This window comes from Apodemus sylvaticus, chromosome 1 (assembly GCF_947179515.1).
Source record: "Apodemus sylvaticus chromosome 1, mApoSyl1.1, whole genome shotgun sequence".
NCBI lineage: Eukaryota > Metazoa > Chordata > Mammalia > Rodentia > Muridae > Apodemus > Apodemus sylvaticus.
In genome coordinates, this window is record NC_067472.1 from 24,881,166 (window position 1) to 24,903,906 (window position 22,741).

General features: G+C 36.1%; 1 protein-coding gene across 2 annotated transcripts in view; it reads right to left on the bottom strand.

Moving 5' to 3' along the window:
* Btaf1 (B-TFIID TATA-box binding protein associated factor 1) overlaps positions 1 to 22,741 on the bottom strand; it is an 84,766-nt gene that overhangs the window by 21,951 nt on the left and 40,074 nt on the right. For both annotated transcript variants that reach the window (XM_052186651.1, XM_052186652.1), the window contains exons 12-25: positions 22,589 to 22,729; positions 21,730 to 21,854; positions 18,607 to 18,727; positions 13,788 to 13,892; positions 12,071 to 12,220; positions 11,652 to 11,794; positions 11,001 to 11,175; positions 9,157 to 9,360; positions 6,264 to 6,690; positions 4,853 to 5,043; positions 3,986 to 4,139; positions 3,509 to 3,618; positions 2,273 to 2,474; positions 791 to 939 (exon numbers count right to left, since the gene is read on the bottom strand). In XM_052186651.1, the coding sequence (XP_052042611.1) occupies positions 791 to 939; positions 2,273 to 2,474; positions 3,509 to 3,618; positions 3,986 to 4,139; positions 4,853 to 5,043; positions 6,264 to 6,690; positions 9,157 to 9,360; positions 11,001 to 11,175; positions 11,652 to 11,794; positions 12,071 to 12,220; positions 13,788 to 13,892; positions 18,607 to 18,727; positions 21,730 to 21,854; positions 22,589 to 22,729 (2,397 nt within the window). The remainder of the gene's footprint in view (positions 1 to 790; positions 940 to 2,272; positions 2,475 to 3,508; positions 3,619 to 3,985; positions 4,140 to 4,852; positions 5,044 to 6,263; positions 6,691 to 9,156; positions 9,361 to 11,000; positions 11,176 to 11,651; positions 11,795 to 12,070; positions 12,221 to 13,787; positions 13,893 to 18,606; positions 18,728 to 21,729; positions 21,855 to 22,588; positions 22,730 to 22,741) is intronic.

Here is a 22,741-nt window from a genome sequence, read left to right on the forward strand (position 1 = left end):
ATATATTGGGGGGACGCTGTTTAACTGTTTGCTAATACTTCTTTTGTTCCCTTAAATAATTTAAACACATCAGTATTCTACTAAATTCTTTGACACACTCTGATGCTTGTAAACATGCCCTGATCATATCCAGCCTTAGGTTTCGATATTGATTTGACAGACTGTGTGTATTTATGCCTGCACAAAGGTCAAAGGGAGAGACCAGGTGTCTATAACATCATCATTCCTTCAGTCTCTCACTGAACCTGAACCAGAGCAAGGAAGACAGCCAGCAAACCCAGTGATCCTCCTGTCCCTGTCCCTTAGTGTCAGAGTGACTGTGAGTGCTGGGGACTCAAACCTCAGGTCCACATTCTTGTACAAGTACTCTTAGCCACTAAGTCATCTTCTTGGCCAATCTTATGCTTGAGGTATTTCTGTGCTAAGGGGTGTAGCTAATTAGTAGAACACTTACCTACCATTGTACAAGACTTATGTTCAATCCCTAGTACCATAAAAAAAAAATTAAATCCAAAATATTTACAGTTATTAACTTTGGATCATCATACAATTATTATTCTTTTAAAACCTGTTTTACCCGTGGAGACCTAAAAACTACACTAACAAAGCTGTTCTTGAGGCTGGGACACACCACAGTGCAGCAGCCTGAGGTCTCATGATAGGACTGGACCTCTATCACAGGCACATACAGCTCTGACACACATACAAAATAAATCTTTAAAAATAAAAAGTTACTATTCTGAGGTTATACAAAACACTAAACTCATGGACCCCAATCTCTCCCACTTACCTCAAGTGGCATCAGTCTAATCAGTGTTGCAAAGCACTGAGTAGCCATGAACCTCACACTATCTGTCTGGTCACTCATTCTTCCCAATACAGGAACAACTAAAAGGACTATATATGGAACAATGCCGACGTCCAACTGTTCCATGACACCTGAGCAAGCCATCAAGGAAATCTCAATAGTTCCTGGGACACATCTTCTTGTGCTAGCAACTTCATTAAAAAAAGGATTTTTCTTGACATTTTCACACATGGATCCTGACCACTTAACTTTCTTTTATTTTCTGAGACAGGTTATCCTATAAAAAGTCAAGAATGGCCTTTAACTCTTGATCCTTCTGATTCTACCTCAAGTAGAATTCTACCTCAACATCCTGCCAGGCTCAATGTAATGATTTCTGTTAACAAACCTAACTATATTTGCATGTTGGAACTCTTTTAAAAGCATTATGTAACTATCACAATTAAAAATATAAAATCGAAACTCAGGCAGTGGTGACACAAACCTCTGATCCCAGCACTTAGGAGGCAGAAACAGGCATATCTCTGAGTTCAAAACCAGCCTGGTCTATACAGTGAGTACCAGGACCACACAGTGAAACCCTGCCTCAAAAGACCAAAAACAAAAAAACAAAACAAAAAAAAAAAAAGCTGGGGATGAAGAGATGACCCAGTGGGACCAATCCAAGGGACCTGGATTTGATACCCAGAACCCACATAGTAGCTCACAACCATCTGTAACTCCAGTCCCAGGGCATCTGATGTCCTCTTCTAGTCTCCATGGGTACTAGGCATGCACATGGTACAAGGACAAATCTGAGTGTGTGTGTGTATTTACTTTTTAATTTTTAAAAAATCTTATCGTTTGGGTATTTTATTTGCATGCATTGTGCCTGAAAATGTCAGAATAGGAAGTCAGATTCCATGGGACAACTCAGTATCACACAAAGATTAATTCTCAATTTCCCACCAAGAGCATAAAAATCACCACCTGGATATACTAAACCCAATCTCTGTGGCTGTGAAAATGCTGAACCAGAAGAAGCAGAATTTTCTGATCTGACCGTATCCACATTTCTTGCTTTGACCCATGGGATTCACACATTCCAAATTAACCAATGGCTGCCATGCCCTTTAAGAGCTTGTAGCACATTTCTAGATTTGCTCTATTTCAGTAAAAGGCAGAAGTTTACACAATCTGAAGAGAAATCAGAGCTTAATTATCTTATATATTTCATTAATTTTCCCCTGAAAAATAATGAACAAAGTTTGGAAACATACATTTACGGTAAATATAACTCACCAAGTATTTAATTAATACAAAGGAAACATTAAGATAAACAGATTGGTTACTAGTTTAAAATTATATAAAAGTACTTTTGCATGTTAAAAAGTTAACTATTTTAAGCAATTCTTTAAACTTCTTATATGAAATTTTAATAATAAAATATAATCGATTTTTCAAGTTTGGCAAAATAAAGGATACAGGCAAGTGCTTCAATTGCACCTTCTTGCTTGACATTGTCATCAATTGCTCCCAACCAAGGAAGTACCTTCTCCAAAAAGATATTCATTGTTTCCATGGTAGCTATTTTACTCATGACACCTATGCAACGAGCCGCCATATGCCTCACTGCAGTGCTGGGGTACTGAAGGCACATATAGAGATGAGGCAAATGCTGTACCAGCTAAAAATAATTGAAAAAAAAAAACACATTACTTACTAGGGAATACTTAGAGTTCAGTGTTTCTGATTTTGTTCTAGGTACCATACTTTAGTTTTTGGTAGGTATTTCCAAGTTCTGGCTTACTACAACATTATAACTGCAACAGCACCTCACTGCTAAATGTCCATTGCATAGAACATCAAGGCTACCAATAATAGCCAAGTACTTATTTAAAAGTGAAGGCCAGCTTCACACTTCAGCTGAGTACAGGGGTACAGAGGTGAAGTTCTTTCTTCACTAATGACCAATGGGAGAGCTTTCATTGAGAACTTGTTGCTGTCCATGCTGGCCTCAAACTAACATACACAAGCAATCCTTCTATCTTGTCTTCTAAGAAATGGGAAACTGACACAGGCTGCTACAGCTTATCAGAAATTCTTTACAAGTACATAGTTTTATTCCTAACCACTATCTCCTAGATTGACGTTTATGAATCTTATTTTAATGTTATGTAGTTACAGAGAAAAGATAAAACTGTGTGAAACAAATGGCAATGTGCATCTTGAATGTAGATATATAAATTTTTTTTAAAAAATTAAAACCAAATAATCTTCTGCATTTGTCTTCCCTGTATGAAAACTCTAGCCAGAAGTACAATAGTAAAAGCCAACACTAACAACATACTCCAGTGTCCCTTTGGCCACTGACCAGTCTCTCCTTGGCAGGTGATGTCCTCCCCCTCCCCCTATCCTGAAGACGTCCTGCTGCCTGAGCTCCTCCTTGTGAGGAGCTCTACCTATGACTGATCTAAACAGCCTACACTTTTGTTTCTCTTTCCTCCATCTCCTTTGCTCCAGAACTCTTTCCACAAGGTTCAAGTTTCTATGCTGGGTTTTCATTCCTGCACCCAATTCATGAGTCTCATATAAGGAACTAGTTATACCATATTTTTAAAAATGCCATTAGTAGCAACATAAATTGTATTTTTGAAGTATTAAAATTACTCAACAAGACAATTTATTTTATCTGAAAAAAGCACAACACATATTAATTACCAAGGGATGAAGTGCAGAGTCCATTGAAGCTGCTGCTATTTCAAACACTTGCAAGGAATTCACCAGTTCTTGAGCAGGAACATCACCTCTTTCCAGGAGGGACTTTCCATCTATTCAAATAAAAGTCCTATCACTTTGTAACTAATTTTTAGAACCTAGAGTCCACAAAAAAAAATTAGTACCCCCTCAGCTAATATACAAATGGCAACAAAGCTTTTTGTATTAAAAATGGTTGTGACTTTAAGTAATCAAATACTGCACTTAAAGCATCCAAAGAGATTTAAAATAATAATGCATTTCAAAATTAATTTGTAAATATATAAGAGAATAGGGGGAAAGCCTATAGAATAGCATGGACATTATCAGCTATTTTAAAGCTTACATGCTAGTCTAGGATAAAAAGGGATAAGCAGTGTTGTTTTAAAAGGATATGTGATACATACTCAAAACCCTGAACTGACTTAAATGAATGCATACCAAAATTATTTAGGTCAATCATAGCCTTCAATGGGCCGACCATAGCATCCCAAAGATGCGGCAACTTCACGGCCAACTCAGCACCAAAATGCTTCACTATAGTTGTCAGGGCAAATTCAGCTCCTCTCCGCTGTACCAGGTATGGCTTCTGACCCTAAAATCCAATTTTGAAAGAATATTAGAAAAAAGCATAATACATTACAAATTTAATCAAAAGGATTTTAAAGTCACCATCTAAAAATTGACAGTGCTTCTATTAATCAAAAAACACAATTGCTGGATGTTATTTATGACCACTGTAATTGTAATTTATTTTCCAATAATAAATTCCACACAGGCTTAAAACTCCTAACTAGATTTTTTTTTTTTAGTCTAACACAAAAATACAATAATAGAGAGGCATATGCTATTTCTAGAGACAGTCATCAGTGACATTTTTAAAATGTTCACTGCCCCCAAAAAACAGCAGTCTCAGAGATGAAACCATGAGAAACTTACCCGTGACCCACATTTTACAAAACCACATAATTTTAGCACCAACAGTTTACGGTGGAGGCCAGGTAAGCGTCCATGTCTTACAATAAAAAATAAAAGAACAGGAATAGTCATCCCACTGTTAATATACTACTGTAAGAGCTATGTCTTTGGGCAAAGCATCTGCCTGTGTTCCCTGTCCTGAAATATTATCTACATTCTTATACATTAATTTGATCCTCCGTCCTACCTCCTTCCCAGTCTGACCTCAAACTTGTAATTCTCCTACCTCAGCCCAAGTAGTAGCTAGCAACAACTTAGTTCTGAATCTAGAAACCAAATATTTAACAGTTAAAGCATTCATGGTGGTGGTGGGGGAAGGGGACTATTTACCTCATCAAGTTCAACCAGGAGAGCCCCACTACTTCCTGCAGGTAGATCTGCTATCTGAGCCTTGATTGCTTTGGGGATAGGACCTCGCCTGCTTGTGATAGCAAAAGCTGCTTTCTGATGCCTGTAGAGTGTGATGATACCTCTGTGCTTGGTGACAGTATGGTGCATTCCATCTTTTTCTGAGTTTGATCCTAATAAGGAAAAAAGCCATTTAATCAAAATATAGGTGAGCAAATGCTTCCTGCTCCTAAAGAGACATAATGTAATTATAAACTCACTGAGGCCTCAATTTTTACAGAGGATGCTGTTGTGTTAGACAATGAAATGTAACAAAATTGTCTATTTGAATTAAGACATATTAAACACAATGAAAGTTATTAGAGTAAAAAACAATGAAAAATAGCACATGCAATGATAGTGCCCAGGAATAAATATTAATATCAAATATTCGCAACCATCATGAAATCAGAAAAACACTCACCACCTCTTCACATAGGAAGATGATCCTAGTATACTTTTAAGTTAATATTATACAAGGAACTTTCTTCCTTCTCATTTGTTTGCTAAAGTTGTAAGCTTATTACATTTCAAATAATAATTACATTTCAAATAATTTAGGCTTTCTAAATTAAATTTATTAATTTAAAATTTGTAAATCTAAATATAATCATACATAAAAATCATATAATTTAAAATTTATAAATCTAAAATCATAAAATTTAAAAATAATATAGGACTTAGTCATGTTACTACACCAGTGTTATTTTTATCTCTGAGACCATCTAAATGAAAGAATTGTTTTCCATATAAATTTTCTAAATAAAAATAGGAAATTTGAGGCTGGAGAGATGGCTTAGAGGTTAAGAGTGCCAACTGCTCTACCAGAGGTCCTGAGTTCAAGTCCCAGCAACCACATGGTGACTCATAACCATCTGTAATGGGATCTGACGCCTTCTTCTGGTGGGTCTGAAGGGAGCGACAGTGTATTCACATACATAAAGTAAATACATCTTAAAAATAAAATAAAAATAGAAAATTTGTTTATTTAGTATTATTTATCAAATAGACTACTCACATCATAATATGGCACTAAATTAATGAAATTAATTATTAACATTTGATACAACTAGTTTTCTAGCTGCACAGCGACTTTCGAGGTTAAGGAAGGCTGAACACAGACTTTGGCTAACTTCTTATATGGATGGCTCATTTGCATATAAGAGGGCTGACTAGCAAATACACAAACTGATACAATTTTGTTATTATCAAGCTTTGTTTCATACAGAATAAGAAATGGAGAGAGTAGCTCTAAAAGGATTCAGATTTGTGCTTAAATTGTACCTACAATCCAATGAAACTAAATTTAAATGGTCAATTCCTTCTCTATGCAAATAAAGGTTTAGACATATACCTTTAGAATTTTCCTGGCCACTTTGTGTAGGTACAGGACATGTTACACAGGGCGTGAGGTATGGGTCCACACAAAGAGAACTACAGAGGTTCTTAATAACTTTTGCATTAGGACATGGCGTCCTTGTTGTACACTGCTGAAGAAGCTTAGCTATGTACTGAGCAGCATAGTTCTGCACTAGTGTATTCTCTTCTTTTTTAATTGTTTCCATTAGTGGTTTTATGATAGGATTTAGCTTCTCTGGAAGCTGCTGCAAGCTCACAACTGCACATGCAGCAAAGGTATGCACTCTCAGCTGCAACACTTGCCACTCCTGGTTCGTCTCTGCAACTGTCATTTGGACCTGATGCCGTTTACTATCTAACTGCTGTAACACTTGAGGATTTAAATCAAAAGTTGATGTGACTTCATTAAAAACAGTAGTTACCTAGTTAGAAAAAAAAAGAAATGAAAAATCATTAATTACAATAATCCCAGCACTCTGAACTTGTAAATGGCAGTTTTCTGTTTCACTTGCGAAAGTCTCACAGTATCAAGTATTGTTTTAATATTTAGTAAGCTAAATAAATGGCTAAAATAGCTCAACTAAAAGTGTAGCTCAGTATTTCTTAACAGTAACATTATATATTTTAAGAAAAGATACGCTCTCTTAAGAGAAATAAAATTACCATTAAATACTCCATTTCATCTAACTGGTAAAACATGAAACTATAAACAAATATAAACTGTTAATTTGAGGAATAACAAAATTCAAACTACTTCTCTACTCCACAAACACAGAAGCAATTTGGACTACAGAGTGAGCACCAGGACAGCCAAGACTATATATACAGAGAAATCCTGTCTTAGGAAAACAAACAAACAAACAAAGATTAAAAACCAGAAGAAACACAACAAACTCACGCAAACCAAAGTACAGTATTCACTGTATAAGGCCCAATGGTGCTGTAATAGGTATTTTACAAGCTTCATTAAAAAGACTGTTCTTCATCATTTTAACTTTATTAAAATATAATTCCTATAAATTAAATCATTTGAAGTACATAATTCAGTGATTTTTAGTATATTAAGAATTATGGCTCTCAACAATGAGAATGTTTTCATAAATCTCCCGAAAACGACTCATAACCATTAGCAATCACTCACTTCCCCAGTCCTATTAAACCAACTTCCCTTCTACACACACACACACACACACACACACACACACACACACACACACACAGTTCAAGGCTGACCTTGAACTCTGAGAGAACCACCTGCCTCAGCCTCCCAAATGCTGGGATTAAAGGTGTACACCACCACCACCCAGCTACAAATAGATTTATTTTAGCTATTTCATATGAATGAAATCTCAATAAGTAAGTCTTTTGCTGGTTTTCTCATACAGAACAACATTCTTTGGGTTCATCAATGTAGCATGTAATGATATTTTCTGTCAAGCAATATTTAACTTTTGAATATACTCTTTCTATAAATTTTATTTATATCAGTTGATTAATATTTGGGTTCCTCCTATCTTTTGAATAAGTTACTATATATCATGATTGTGTAAAGGCTTATATAGCAAAGATAAGCCAAGCATTGGTGGCACATGCTTTTATTCCCACCATTCTGGAGGCAGAAGCTAGCTGATCTCTGAATTTGAGGCCAACCTAATTTACAGAGTGAGTTCAAGGACAGTCAGGACTATATAGAGAAACCCTGTTTTCAACCACCACCCCCCAATTACAATTACTGAGAGCTTTCTTAAAAAGGTGTAATTTAATTATTGATCACAAAAGTAAACAAACATTAAAAAGCACAACTTTTCACAGATATTTGTTTTTTGTTGTTTTCTTTAGGGGGACAGTTTCACCAAATAGCACAAGCTTGCTTCTATATCATCCTCCTGCTTCAGCCTCCTGAATGCTGGGATTGTAGTATTTGCCACTATATCCTGCTAGGAATTTAATATTTTGAGACCTATAAATTACTGACATGGTAGACAACATGGATAATGCTGTATATATTATGAAAGCAAAAGTTACATGACATCTTATTTCTATCAAAATAAAATATAAAAGGTTTTAAATTATAGGTACATGACCATGCCATGTTCATCACAGAAGAACCAAATCCCCTGACTTATACTGTGCACTTTATCTTGTTCACCTGGAGTTATGCTCGAGACTTAGAGATCATTGTTAAACTTAAAAATTTGAACATTATCCTAAGTAGACAATGCTGTCAGCCTTCAGCAATTATTGTAAACTGAGGGAAAGCTTTCAAATAACTCCAAATCAATCCTATCATTTAACCAATGCTTTTTTTTTTTCTTTTTTGGGATTTTTTTTTTTTTTTTTTTTTTGGAGACAGGGTTTCTCTGTATAGTTCTGGCTGTCCTGTAACTCAATCTGTAGACCAGGCTGGCCTCAGAAATCCTCCTGCCTCTGCCTCCCTGCTGGGATTACAGGCGTGCACAGCCACCACCGCTTATTGACTTGCAGATGAGTAAGACCCTAAGAACCAAGTCAACCTAGCACTAAGACAGAGACAAGTGCCCAAGGCCATAGAACTGCTTTACTCTTTTACTTCTATGTCTAAATCTTTTCCTCTTACACCAGCAAGAGAAATATCCAGGAAACTAAAGCAATCCTTCTTATCTTCTACAATCTTAGGATACAATGAGAAGTGACAAAACTTCACAAGTTTTCCAGTAAGGTGTATTAAACAGTTTTCTGTTCTCTTAATTTCAAGAAACTCAGTATAAGGAAATAATATTTCTAAAGAACAAGAGCTGCAGGATACATTCCAGAGATTCAACATATTAGTATGCTTCTGTAGTGACACATGACAAATTCCTAATCTTTATTTCATGCTCTAAAATGAAGAAAGTTACTTCTTTACTCACCAGGTCATTAGCTTGATCTATTGTTAAAACATTGTTGTTTACTCTATTACCAACTTCAATATGTGCATCAGCTAACGATGATATAAATTGTTTACATTCATTCTGCATACGTGTGAACGGAACAGCAATCTCATCATAGTACAAATGTTCTGAAAGGATATCAAGTAAGCGCGGTTGCACAGCTAGGGTAACAGCTTTACAGTCCTAAAATACAATAGATAACAAGATTTAGGCAAAACATACAAACATAATGGCAGAGATGTATAAACCTTCACTTCAGACAACCAAATATTACATTGCCACTGATTTCGAATCTATAGTTTGTTATATTCCAGAATAGTTAGTTACACAAAGGAAAAGTATTACATCAAAACTACTCTGAGATTTTAATTTGAATGACTACAGGACATGCATATGTAACTACTAAAATTCCATTTAATTTTCAACCAAATTATTCTTAGTATACTCTGAATTTATTCAAAATATGTATATATAAATACCACAGACATTTAAAAGTATATTACTATAAAAATCAATCAGAACATCTGGCATGCACTAAAAATGTTCAAAATTTGTTATATCTTTAACAATTCAACCACAGCTTCACATGCTGTATTGTAAAAATGGATATAATTTAAAAGCTACTTACCTGCCCCCAAATTTAACTAACCCTTCCCACTCTCTCTGGTTGTTGCCTGCCCCAACAACAGGGGCAATGGCCTCAGTGGTGAGCCATGAGGGGTTCTGTGGGATCTGGGTGATCAGCCTGGGCTTCACAGAGTAAATCCAGAGAAGCTCTGTGAGGGTCCAGAAACCGAACTGTCAACACTTGCTGCTGAGTCTGAGAGGCACAAAAACACAGCATCACTGCCTCTCCAGCACATGGTGTCCTGACAACAAAACAGACAAGCTTTGCTTCTTTCCAGAGACAAAGCGGGGTCTCGATTGCAATAAAGCATGGTTCAATTACTTTTAGACATCGCTTTGACAAACTGCTAAGAGGCAGTAACAAGCAACTCTCACAGCAAGTGCAGACAGTTAAATTTCCAGAATTCCAGTCAATGGAATAAACAAAACCAGCAGGAAGTTTCTTTGATTTACAGAAACATGTCTTACACAAAAATTGTACATCTTAGAGAAGCTTAAAGTTGAAAAGGCTAGAAGGGAATCTGGAAGCAAAGATTTGAATTTAAATGTGGTGTTTTCCTTGCAACCAAAAATTTTCCCCTTGTTACTATCCATATAAACAGAACTCCAAAATACAAAGTACGGACCTGGTGGTGGTGGCACACACCTTTAATCCCGGCACTCAGGAGGCAGACAGGTGGGTCTCTCTGATTTGGAGGCCGGCCTGGTCTACAGATCAAATTCCAGAACAGCCAAGTCTATGCAGAGAAACCCTCTATAGACAGACAGACAGACAGACAGACAGACAGACAGACAAAACAGACAAGACAGACAGACAGACAACAAAAACCAAAGCACTAAAAATGTGCTACCTAAAAGTAACAACCAACTGCATATATACAGTCAGGTTATGACCTGACTCTTTATACACACTCTTTTTATACACAGAGAGCTTTTATAATAGACTGTAAGGGATGGACAAATACTAAATATGAACACAGTTTAGTAGTCTCAGATATGAATGAGGTGCTGAAAAAAAATCAAATTAAAAGTAAATGGAGAACAATGTTCAATATTATATGGCATAATTTCCCATAACTTAATTTTTTATTAAAAAATTGTTTTTACTTTTTTGTTGTAAGTAATAAATAGTCCTAAATGCTAATGGAAATTGGTTTTACTAAATTTGCCTTTATTACTTTAGGAATATACCTTACCTTTTGTAAAGCAGCCCATTCACAGATTACTAATGCAGCACTAATTCTCTGTAAAGCAGACTTGGAATTCAAATGGAAGAGCAGTAACTGGCCAAGGGATTCTGCTGGTTTAATTTCTTGGTTTACCATATTTACACCTGGATCACAAATACAGCAACAGAGTGCTCCTAACAACCTAAAAGAGAGGAAAAGGCCACATGTAGAAATTATCTGCTAAAGCCATAAATTTCCCCATAAAAACCATAACTTAACTTTCATCTTATTTTCATGAATAGACAAGAGGTATTTGGTTTTGATTTCGATACAGGGTATAATATACCCCAGGTTGGCCTTCAACTCTTTATGTAGCTGAGGTTGACTCTGAACTTCTGATCTCCCTGCCCTCACCTCTCAAGTGATACTCCAGGTGTACGCCATCACACTGTTCATGTTGTGTTTGGAATCAAGAGACGTGTGCTTGCTAGGCAAACATTCTGAGTTATACCTCTAACCCAAAATTATATTTTTAAAACTTCAGAAACTTAAAAATATTTACTTGCTTTAATTTTGCTTAATGTAGAGGAAGACCAACTAACATGCCAGAAATCTTCTGGTTAAATTTTAAAGCAATTAGCCAGAATTTTCATTCCCTGATACTTGGTAAATACTCACTTAGCTGCCATCATCCTGGCCCTCATAACTACAAAATCCCTGGTAGCTGGGTCTTCCATGATGGTGTCTGCACCTGCAATATACTCCTGAAGCACTTCTTTATTCTGGATTTGACCTTGCCGTACCTTACCACCTGTTTTTTCCTAGAGGGAAAAACAGAAAAATCAGTAAAGACTAATCAATAAAATATAATTGGAAACAACAAAAATATTATTACAACTCCAGTAAAATGTAGTTCTTTTTGTAAAATTTTAATGGATAATAATTACTGTCTAGTTTTATCAGAGGCTGAAGAATTTCTAACTAATGTTAATGAAGATACTTTTAGAATAATACAATAAATACAAGTTTCTTAAACAGTTATTGTATTAGTAGTAGTGAGCTGAACATAGAAATACCTTCTGTTTCTCTACACATACCTTGGCTCTAGCTTTTACTTCTAGCAGCATATTTAAGTCAATGGGTAAATGCGAGGGCTGCATCATTAAGCAAAGCCAAGCACCCATCCACGGGCAAGCAGCTGCGACCACATACTGAACTGAAGCCTTGCTCAACAGCTCCATCCAGACCTACAAAGGGAAAGGAGACTATGAAACCAAGTTTTCATTTTCTTCTTTTCTTTTTTCTTTTCTTTTTTTTTTGAAACCAATTTTTCTATTAAGTGCTAACATACTTTTAGGGAAAAATGAATGGAAGGATTAAGAAATAGCAATGAGATTCATTTGAAAAGTCAACATAGAGGTTTACTTTGAAATACCAATTTTGTTCATGGATTATATACTACATAAAATAATGTAAAGGGAAGTTTTTTGGTTTTGTTGTTGTTTTTAAGGACGGGGGCCAAGAAGATGGCAGTAAGTAAAGGCAGTTGATGCCACACCTGACAATCTCGGTTCAATCTCTAGAACCCATATGGAAGGAGAGAACCAACTCCTGAAAAGCTATCCCCTAACATACACACACCCTCAAACTAGCACCGGCCCCCACAAAATAGAAGTTGTGGTTTGTTTTAGACTAAATTTATTTTTTAATATGTGTACTTTATGTGTGTTTTGCAATAAGCACCACATGTATGCCTGGTGCACATCTATGCCTAGTGCCCATGTAGGCAGGAAGAAAGTGTCATATTTGCCTAGAACTGGAGTTACAGAAAATTATTAGCTAACATGTGGATGCTAAGTCCTCTGTAAGAGCGATGATGCTCTTAACCACTGAGCCAATCTCCAGCCCAATAAATAAATATAAGGTTTTAAAGAAGGAATCTAGAAGCAGGTGTGGTGGTGCACGCCTTTAATCCCAGCACTTGGGAGGCAGACGCAGGAGCATCTCTGTGAGTACAAGGCCAGCCGGTCAGCAAAGTGAATTCCAGGATAGTCAGAGCTGTTACATAGAGAATCCATGTCCCGAAAACACAAAAAAGGAATGTAAGAGTTGGCCATGACAGTACACATCTATAAAGCACTCAAGAGACTGAAGCACAAGGATCAACAGGTTCAGGGCCAGCCTAGGATACCCAGGTAGATCTACTCAACAAAACCCAATACAATATTTGATACTTTATGATCAAATCAAACTAATATAATCATTAGTTTATGACATATAAACATATAAGTGTTGATAAATTAACAAGTTATGCCAGGCATGCGCATACATATCTGCAAGGACTGGGAGATGAAAGCAACAGGACTGGGAATCTGAGGTCAATCTCAGATCTACAGCAAATTCAGGCCAGCCTAGGCTATGTGAGACCTTGTCTTGAAGACACTGACAAAGTGAACACATACATACTCTCTCTCTCTCTCTGTTTTTCTGTCTGTCTCTCTGTCTCTCTCTCTCTCAAACACACACACAAATTAAAATTAAAGTATTATTAAAAATAAAATTTAAAAAAAAAGAGCATTTGCTTAACAGGACATGTAACAAAAGAAAGAAACAAAGAAACATTACCTGACTTTACTATAATTCAGGGACAGTTTAAATCACATGCAAAATCTAGCTTTCTAGTTCATCCTGTAGATTACTGGACTCTTCAATGTCTTAGATGGCTTAATTCATTAAAACCTCTCAATACTATAGTAATTTGTTATTATATCTACAAATTTGTTAGGAAGAGAAATAGATAGATGCATCATGTACCTTGTGAATGAGATCCAAAATTTCCTGGTTGCTTTCTAAAACACAAAACTGAAAAATGTGTCGCAGCATATCTGACAGGATAGGTATAAGCCAAGATGAAGAGTTCTGAAAACAAAAACAGATTCAGAGCTATGACATGTAGTTCCTGGAAGTTAGCTTACACGAACAAAAAGTCAAATAAGACAAACACTGTCATTAAAAAAAAGACTATAAGCTTTATCAAAAAGATTCAACTGGTAATAAATTTTGATAAGATCAAATAAGTATTGAGTTATTATTGCAATGGCTTGAAAATTACACAATCCTATAATCACAGGGAAGTAGGGGGAAATTGATTATCCTAACATCAAATTTTCCACAAATAACCTGGAAGTACAGGACCAAGCCATAAGCAGCAATGTCGTTACTTACATCATCATGCATCGATGCTTTATTAGGAACCTGGGAAATGCTCAGATCACTGCTGCTGTGCCAAAAGATCAAAGCCTTAACTCTACATACTCATCAATAATGCAAGGTACCAGAATAGTATTATTGACTTTTTCTCTTACTCTCAGCTCAATCACTGGCAGTCTAAACAGTTACCTGTAGACACCAAATTCCTTCTCTAGAGGAAGATGTCTGCCCTGTGTTTATGACAAGTCAAATGTGCTATGAAGTATACTAGCTGTCTAAGGTGACAAATGCTGATGATTATATGCTGCAAATATTCAAATCAGCCAAGGGAGGAAAGAATACATGTGTAGAGCAAAGAAGATACTTAGAGAAGTAAGACTATTCTACATAATTATACATACACAACACAGGTTTATCAAGCCCAAAGGTTGTATACTATCAAGGGTGATGATTGTGTAACACCAAGGGTGAACCCTAATGGAAACCATCAACTTCAGCGGATACAAATCCACTAGTAATAGTGACTGCCTTATTCTTCCATACAGGGTGTTCACAGTGGGAGATGCTGTATACAATGTGAAATTAAGGTAATAGGAACAGTGTACTTTATCTTCAGTTTTTCTGTCAACTTAAAACTGTTCTAAAAAACTAGACATGGTGTTGAATGTCTTTAATCTCAGTACTCTTGAGGCAGAGGCAGGCAGATCTCTGTGGGTTTGAGGACAGCCTGGTCCATATAGTGAGTTCCAGGACAGCCAGGGCTATTAGAAAGACCCTGGCCCAATGGGAGAGGAGTGCATACAGTTCCAGGCTGGGGACATAGTTTGTGCTAGAATGCTTGCCTTATATGTGTGAAACCCTGAATTAAGTCCACAGTACTGTGACAGAAAGACAAAGAAACAAAGAAAGACAATGTTTCACATATGTTACAACCTGAAATTACCACCATCCTATATTAGGACAGCCTACAGAGAAGCACAAATGACTCTATACGCTGGCCAGATGTGGAGCATTGATTGCTGATGAAGAGGCAAAATGGTGCATCTATTCTGAAAGACAACTTATAAGTTTCTTACAAAACTAACCATATTCTTATAGTATAGTCTAGTAGTCTAGTATTTAATATCTGTCCATAGAAAAGAAGAAAGTATCCATCTACACAAAAACCTGTGTACTACTTTATAAAAGCCTTATGTATGTACTACCAAAACTTGAAAGTAGCAGTGGTGTCCATCAATCAGTAAATGAATAAATTAGGGTACAACAAGACAATAACAGTATTAGATACCCTTAAAAATAAGCTATTAAGACATGGACAGAAAGTAAAATTAAATGCCTAATACAAAGTAATGACTGGGCTCCATCCACTGTGGAACCTAGTCATTACTTTGTAATAGGCATTTAAGTTTACTTTCTGTAATATATATAAACTATATTACATATGCAAAACTATGCAGAACAGACAGGACAAGACCAGTGATTATGATAGGAAGAATAATGAGAAGGACCAAGGTGACTTGCAGGGCATTGAAAATAATTCTGGGCTGGAGAGATGGCTCAGTGGTTAAGAGCACTGACTGCTCTTCCAGAGGTCCTGAGTTCAATTCCCAGCAACCACATTGTAGTCCACAACCATCTGTAATGGCATCAGATGTCCTTTTCTGGTGTATGTCTGAAAACAACTACAGTATACTCATATAAATAAAAATAAATCTTTAAGGAGGAATGAAAATGAAAACAAGCCTCAAGCTTTCATTATTGGACATAGGTTGAGGTATAAGCAACTTTAAAAAAAAAAAAGAAAAGAATTCTATGATACTATAATAGTAGACATGTGTCTTTACACATTTGACAGTAACATATTCTTTTTTTTAAAGTCTTCCAGTTTTATGGGCAAAACAAAAAAAAAAAGTTGATAGTCAGAAAAACAGAGCAAACAATAAAGCCATCTTTACAAGAATATACTGAGCTATTTCCCCACCGAGTTACTGCTAATTACTGAAGGTGCCAGCTGGGCACGTCAGGAATTGACACAAGAACATGATGACAGGAACGCAGGCATCAGGCTCACCTTCCCCCTCTGTACTTAAGCTTATTTCACATTTAAAAGTAGGAAAGCAATCCATTTCTTTCTTTGTCAAATTTAGGTGAAAGTTGAAAGTCACTCAGACTCCCACATGAATCTGAGATAAACAGCTTACTGTGAGCCATGTAATCTTAGAATTTGGGAGTTTAATTTTTGATCAGTTCTCTCATCTACAAACTATAAATAGTAGTTACCTCCTTTAGAGTGCTTGTCATAGTTCCTAACATAAAATGAACCCAAGTAATATCTCAGAATTGTTACTTTTAAGTATCATTTCTATATCACAGAATATAATAAGATTTCTAATTATACAGTATGACAAAAGCATGTTTTATTCTCTATATAATATTTGTATTTGTATAGAATTAACATTTCCAAAGACCTCTCTTTTATATTACCTCACTTGATCCGTAACTACAAGAAAGGCTGCAAAAAAATTTTTAATTAAAAAAAAATTTTTAATTAAAAAAAAATGTTTGGGTGTTCTGCCTGAATGTATGTCTGTTTACCACTTTGGTGCCTGGTACACAGAGACACCATAAGACTGTTGGATCCTCTGAACTGGAGTTAGTGAGCCAGGTGTTTGTGAGCCTCCATGTGGTTTCTGAGAAATAAAACTCCAGTCCTCTGGAAGAATCATTGCTTTTACTTGCTGAACCATCTCTCTAGCCCCAAGGGTTTGGGTGTGTGTGTTTGGGGAGAGGGTATTGAAAAGTATTCTCTTAACAATTTGTCTTAATTTTTATGTGTTTAATTGTTTTGCCTACATATATGCACATTCATCAAGTTTATGCTGTATAAGGAAGGATTTAAAGAAAGAATGCTAGAACTCAGGGCTTGTCTGAGATCTCTACATTACTGTATGCTAAAGGTGTTACAGCAGTAATATAAGCTTTGACTGACTGTTCTTCATGTTTTGTCTGTTACCATGCTAAGAATCCTAAGTAATAACCCAATGCTAGCACAGGAGCAGGCGCAGGGGGGCAGAGAAGGGAGGTACGGTTAGATTAGCTGTAGGCTTTATTGTCGTCTCTAGGATCCTGGAGCCAAAAGTACTCAGAATATTTCTAATTTCAGGACAATAAAGAGGTTGGTTGCATGCATTTCTTTTCTTTTCTTTTTGCTCTTTTCTTTTTTCTCTTCTCTCCCCTTTCCTCCCCTCCCCTCCCTCTCCTGTCCTCTCCTTTTTTTTTTCCATTCTTCTATTGAAAGAGTGTTTCTTTGAGTAGCTTTGACTGTCCTAAAACTCACTCTGTAGACCAGTCTGTCCTGGAACTCAGATCTGCCTCTGTCTACTTCCTGAGTGCTCCCCCTCATCCTGACAACCCTCTCCCACCTCTCCAGCCACCACTGCCCCATCCTGCCTTTCTTCTTTTTCAATGTGGATTCTGGGTATCAAACTCTGGTTTGGGTGCTTACAAGGTAAACATTTTGCTGACTTTGCTGTCTCCTCAGCCCTTTGATTTTTGTTTTATATTGATTTATTCATTCATGTATCTAGTTTTATGTGTGGATATGGCACACACATGAAGGTCATAAACTTTTAGTAGTTGACTCCTTCTTCTATGTGGGTTCTAGGGATTAAACTCCATTCATCAAGCATATTTACCTGATAAATTATCTCACTGCAACCCCCTTTAAATCTAAACTGTTGTTTAGATAAAATTATTATGTAGTGAAAACTTTATTATAATCTTGTAACATCAAGAAACTGTAATAATCCCCATTTGATGTCATTTAAAAATTGTATTCTTCACAGATTACCTGGGAGTTACTTAAAACTATACTTATAGTTTTATGAAAATTCCATGATCCCTTGCCTGAATTTTTTTAAAAATTCTGCTTGCTTGCAGTTTTGAAATTTAAAGCTTTTTGTAAATTTTGTTAATTAATCATTTGGCAGCAAACCATTCTGAAAACCTATTTATAGTCTTTTATGCCATGCATGTGCCTATTCATAAAAATAACATTTTATTTAAGTGTTTCTTTAGAGTCTATGAAATGAAAAGAAAAAGGAAAAAGAACAATAAAATAACAAACAAACAACAACAACAAAACCTGGGGCTAGGAATGGGGAGATGGGTCAGTGGTTAAGAGCATTTGCTGCACTTGTAGAAGACCCAGGTTCAGTTCCCATCAGATGGTTCACAACCACTTATAATTACAACTCCAGGGATCCTCTGGCTTCTGGGGCACCAGACACACACAGTACACATAATAAATGTATGTAAGCATTCTGATCTTATGATACATAACAAAAAATGAAGCAATGATCTGTTCTGTCTGATAAAATTTACAAAGGTTTTGAGGTTACTATTTATAATTAACAGTTCTTACCTGGTCCTGTGTTGATAATAATGTAAAGAGAGTTTCCAACGCTGCTCTTCGAACTGAAGATATAGTGTGATGCAAAAATGGCCAGACTCGAGGGACTAAAACTGTGAGTGACTGCTGAATACTAATGAAAAAAAACAAAACAAAACAAATTAATCTTATTTATGCTCTTTTGAAACTCCATAGACACATGATCTAATATATGATGTATGGAATCATGTTGGCATGGCTTTGTAATAAATTAAAAATGATCCAATTTGCATGAGCATTCACTTACACTCTCAAAAATGTTATTATAATGCAAAAAGACAAAGAAAATGTAGCCAATAAATGGTAGAGACTTAATTACCCCCATCAAGTTAGAACTTTCCAATATATCTGTACTTTCCTTCCCAGAAAAATAAAATATGTATTCTAGTTACACAATCAGGTCTGCACAATAGTTTTCCATCTGAGGTTAACCTCAATATGTAGCTAATCATAATTTATATTAATCTTTCAGGCCTCCTCAAATGGCAAAAAATGAGGAGGCAATAGCAATTTTGAACTTTTATTATCCCAGTTTAGCATTTACTCTATTAGGAAGACTCACGTTAAGACATTAAATGGAGGAAGATACAAAGCCAAATCTAGGCTAACTTGAATCATAGCACTTCTGTCATATTCAGGAGCCATTTTTTAAAAGTACCTCAAGGCCAGGCGGTGGTGGTGCACACCTGTAATCCCAGCACTCTAAGAGGCAGAGGCAGAGGCAGGTGGATTTCTGAGTTTGAGGCCAGCCTGGTCTACAGAGTTCCAGGACATCCAGGGCTACACAGAGAAACCCTGTCTCAAAAAAAAAAACAAATCCAAAAAACCAACCCCCCCCCCCCAAAAGTACCTCAAATTAGGAAGTCATTTGTAAGTAGCATTTGACCTATTCCCTATAACAGAAAAAAGGCAGAAACAAAACACAGAGCACCAATCCTCCCCTCCCCCAGGGCTACCTTCAGGGCTATTTTCATCACCTGGAAGTAAGACTTCCTGTGTTTATTTTTGAAAGTTCATTTTAAAAGTTCCAATTAAAAACATGCACATACAGACATAAGAAATTCAGAATACATAAAACCACAGCAATAAAGATTTGTTAACAGTGTAATTATTCATGCACCACAAGACATGCTGCATTTCTTCTTCTATAAGCTACAAAGTATCTGCCAATCATCACATCGTAGAAAACATTTATTTTTCAAATACATACATACATACATTTGTTTGTTTGTTTGTTTGTTTTTGCTTTTCAAGAGAGGGTTTCTCTGTACAGCTCTGGCTGTCCTGGAACTAACTAGCTCTGTAGACCAGGCTGAACTCAAAACTCTGCCTGCCTCTGCCTCCAAGTGCCAGGATTAATGGAGTTTGACACCACTGCACAGCTGAAACCATTTTTCTCATCAGGTAATTTTGAAACAAAAAGGATAAAAAACTACATTATTTCACACTGGATTATCAGATATTTTATTACATTGTATAATATTCTTACATTATCTAAGTTTTTCTTAAGTATTTCATTATTTTATGTATATGGAAGTCCTACCTGCATGTATGTCTATGAATAACATACATGCAGTGGATGCCCTGGAGCTAGAATTACAGATGGCCATGAGCTGTCATGCCTGGCATCTGGATCCTCTGGAAAAATAACCAATGCTCCTACCTGGTGAGATCTCTCCAGCCCTATATTATTTAGCTTTCTTGGCACCACCTTCTAAGGTCCACAGGCTAAATATATCTTTACTTCTTTCTTACATGGACTAAAACACATTCCTCTATACTGGCAGTTTTGTGGCTACTGTAACATTGTGGAACAATTTCATCAACAACTGGCTTACAACCCAAAATGTTCAGTATTTAGGTCTTCAATGAGATTTACTTAAACCTCTGGTTTGAAGCAATTTAAAACCCCTTTGACTTTACAGCTTGGGAGAACTGTCACATGAGCCCTCTTAGTCCCTGTGTATTGTGTTACTAATAGAAGCTGTCAAGGTGGGAAGCCCTACAAGTGCACTGCCGCCTCACCTGCTGCCTTCTGTAGGCACTCACTTGCTGTTCCTACTGGCATGCCGTTCTACCTAAATTCTGTACTAAATAGTACTAGCTGGTAATATATGAACAATATGCTTTCCATGTATGTTTGAATTTCACTGAAATACTCATTCATACAGCCAGAAGTGGCTTTAAAATCATAATCATATGAACATTAACTGAATAGCCTCAACAGGCTAGAAGTACAACTTCCTCATTCATTTACAAAGCTGTGTGGCATTTCTTCTGCATCTTTGTGGATGCTATTAATAGAAACAGTTAACAGCAGTCTGGCATGTCACTCAGATGGGATGCTCCTGAGTCTCACACCAGTGTTAGAACTGAAAGGCCGTTTCTGTCTTCATTGAATCCTGTCTTTAAATTTTATAGTTCATTACCTGTTATCTTCCTGACTAGAAATTACTGAAATTAAGAACAAGAACTGAAGAAATAAGCATTACACAGAAAAAAATTCACAGAAAGAAAATTTTACAAAATATAAAAAAGATGTCAAATTTTAAAAATCTGTATTATGAGGCCAGCACTGTAGATAAGATACAATGACTCATTTTAAAGTATCTATTTTAGATCCACAAGATAATGAACTATAAAACTATAATCCAAGGAAAGAAAAATAATGACTTTAGGTTTCGTTATCTATGTGTGCAATGCTGGTTATAGTTGGTGGACAATCTCTCACTAAGCTCTGATCCCATCCCCTAAAATTTCCTTTCTTGTCCAAAATGTTCTATTTTTTTTCCTTTTCTTTTTTCTTTTTTAAATTATGAGAGGCTCCAGGAAAGAAATCAAGCAGTCATGTGGATGCTGGGAATCGAACTTGGGTCTTTTGCAAGAGCAATACAGTGCTCTTAACCACCCAGCCATCTCTCTAACCCTGTATCAAATGTGCTAGTAGCTAGAATAAAGGACTAAAACTTCCCAAGAAAAAGTAGTGTGCTCAACTTACAGCACTGCTCTTTAAAGGTGCTAAACTAGTCTAAGTTTAATCATCTGGAAAGATATATAAAGGATTATTATTCTATACCTTTAATAAGAAATAATTACCTGCATTGCTGGACCTGAGGGTAAGTTAACATGGATGAAAGGAGAGTCATAATACTATTTGTTGAAGCTGTTAGATCATCTAATTCCAGAAGAGAATCCCATAAGGTATTTATAATGGAGGGTACCTGTAAGATCAGTTTTTAAGAAAAGTTACTGATTTCACATAACAAATTTTATAAATCCTGCTGAATTATATCCCAAGGATCACTATGAGTCAACAGCATACAATTTGGAAAATATCAGCTTTAAGGAACATCAAGGAGAAGATACCATTTGTCACTAACAATTCTCTCACCCTCTATTTAGTGACATTTAGCTCCACTTTTGTCACTTTCTCTCTAACCAAAGTTTTACTGGACAGGATAATTTCAGGGAATTTTAAGTGATATCAGCAATCATGCAAATACAAGTTTAGTTTTTGAGCTCATAAAATAATGCTGACTGCACTTTTAACTTCATATTCTGGATTTGATAAAATGGTAAGTGTAGCTAAAATTTAATAGTCTCAAAATGAGATCTGGTTAAAATGCTAAGTTATAAAATCAAAACAAACTTCACATCTCTAAACAAAATTTGAGCGACAAAATGAGAGAGAAATAGCTCTTTCCTTTTCAAGGAAATTCTCTGTGTACTAAGTACAGAAAGTGAATTAGACAATACACAATTCACTGTTCCCAAAAACAACATACGATCAACATACGAACAAGCTTGCATGCATTGAAGAGATGTTAGAGACAAGAAAATTTCTATGAAAGGTATAGATAAAATAAAAAGAACGCTATGTCTTTCCTTCTACTCCATATGCAAATGTAAACAAACATGCTCTACAGGAAGAAAATGCTGAAAGACTTTCAGTCACCTTTGGTGTCTGAAGGTAGACAAGGCTTTCTACTACAGGAACTAAGGATGCTGCAGCAACAGCTCTGACATCGTCATCAAGGTCCTGGAGTCCTTCAATTATTCGAGTTAAAACTTTAGGCAATAAAGTATTAATTACATCCTGTAAAACAGT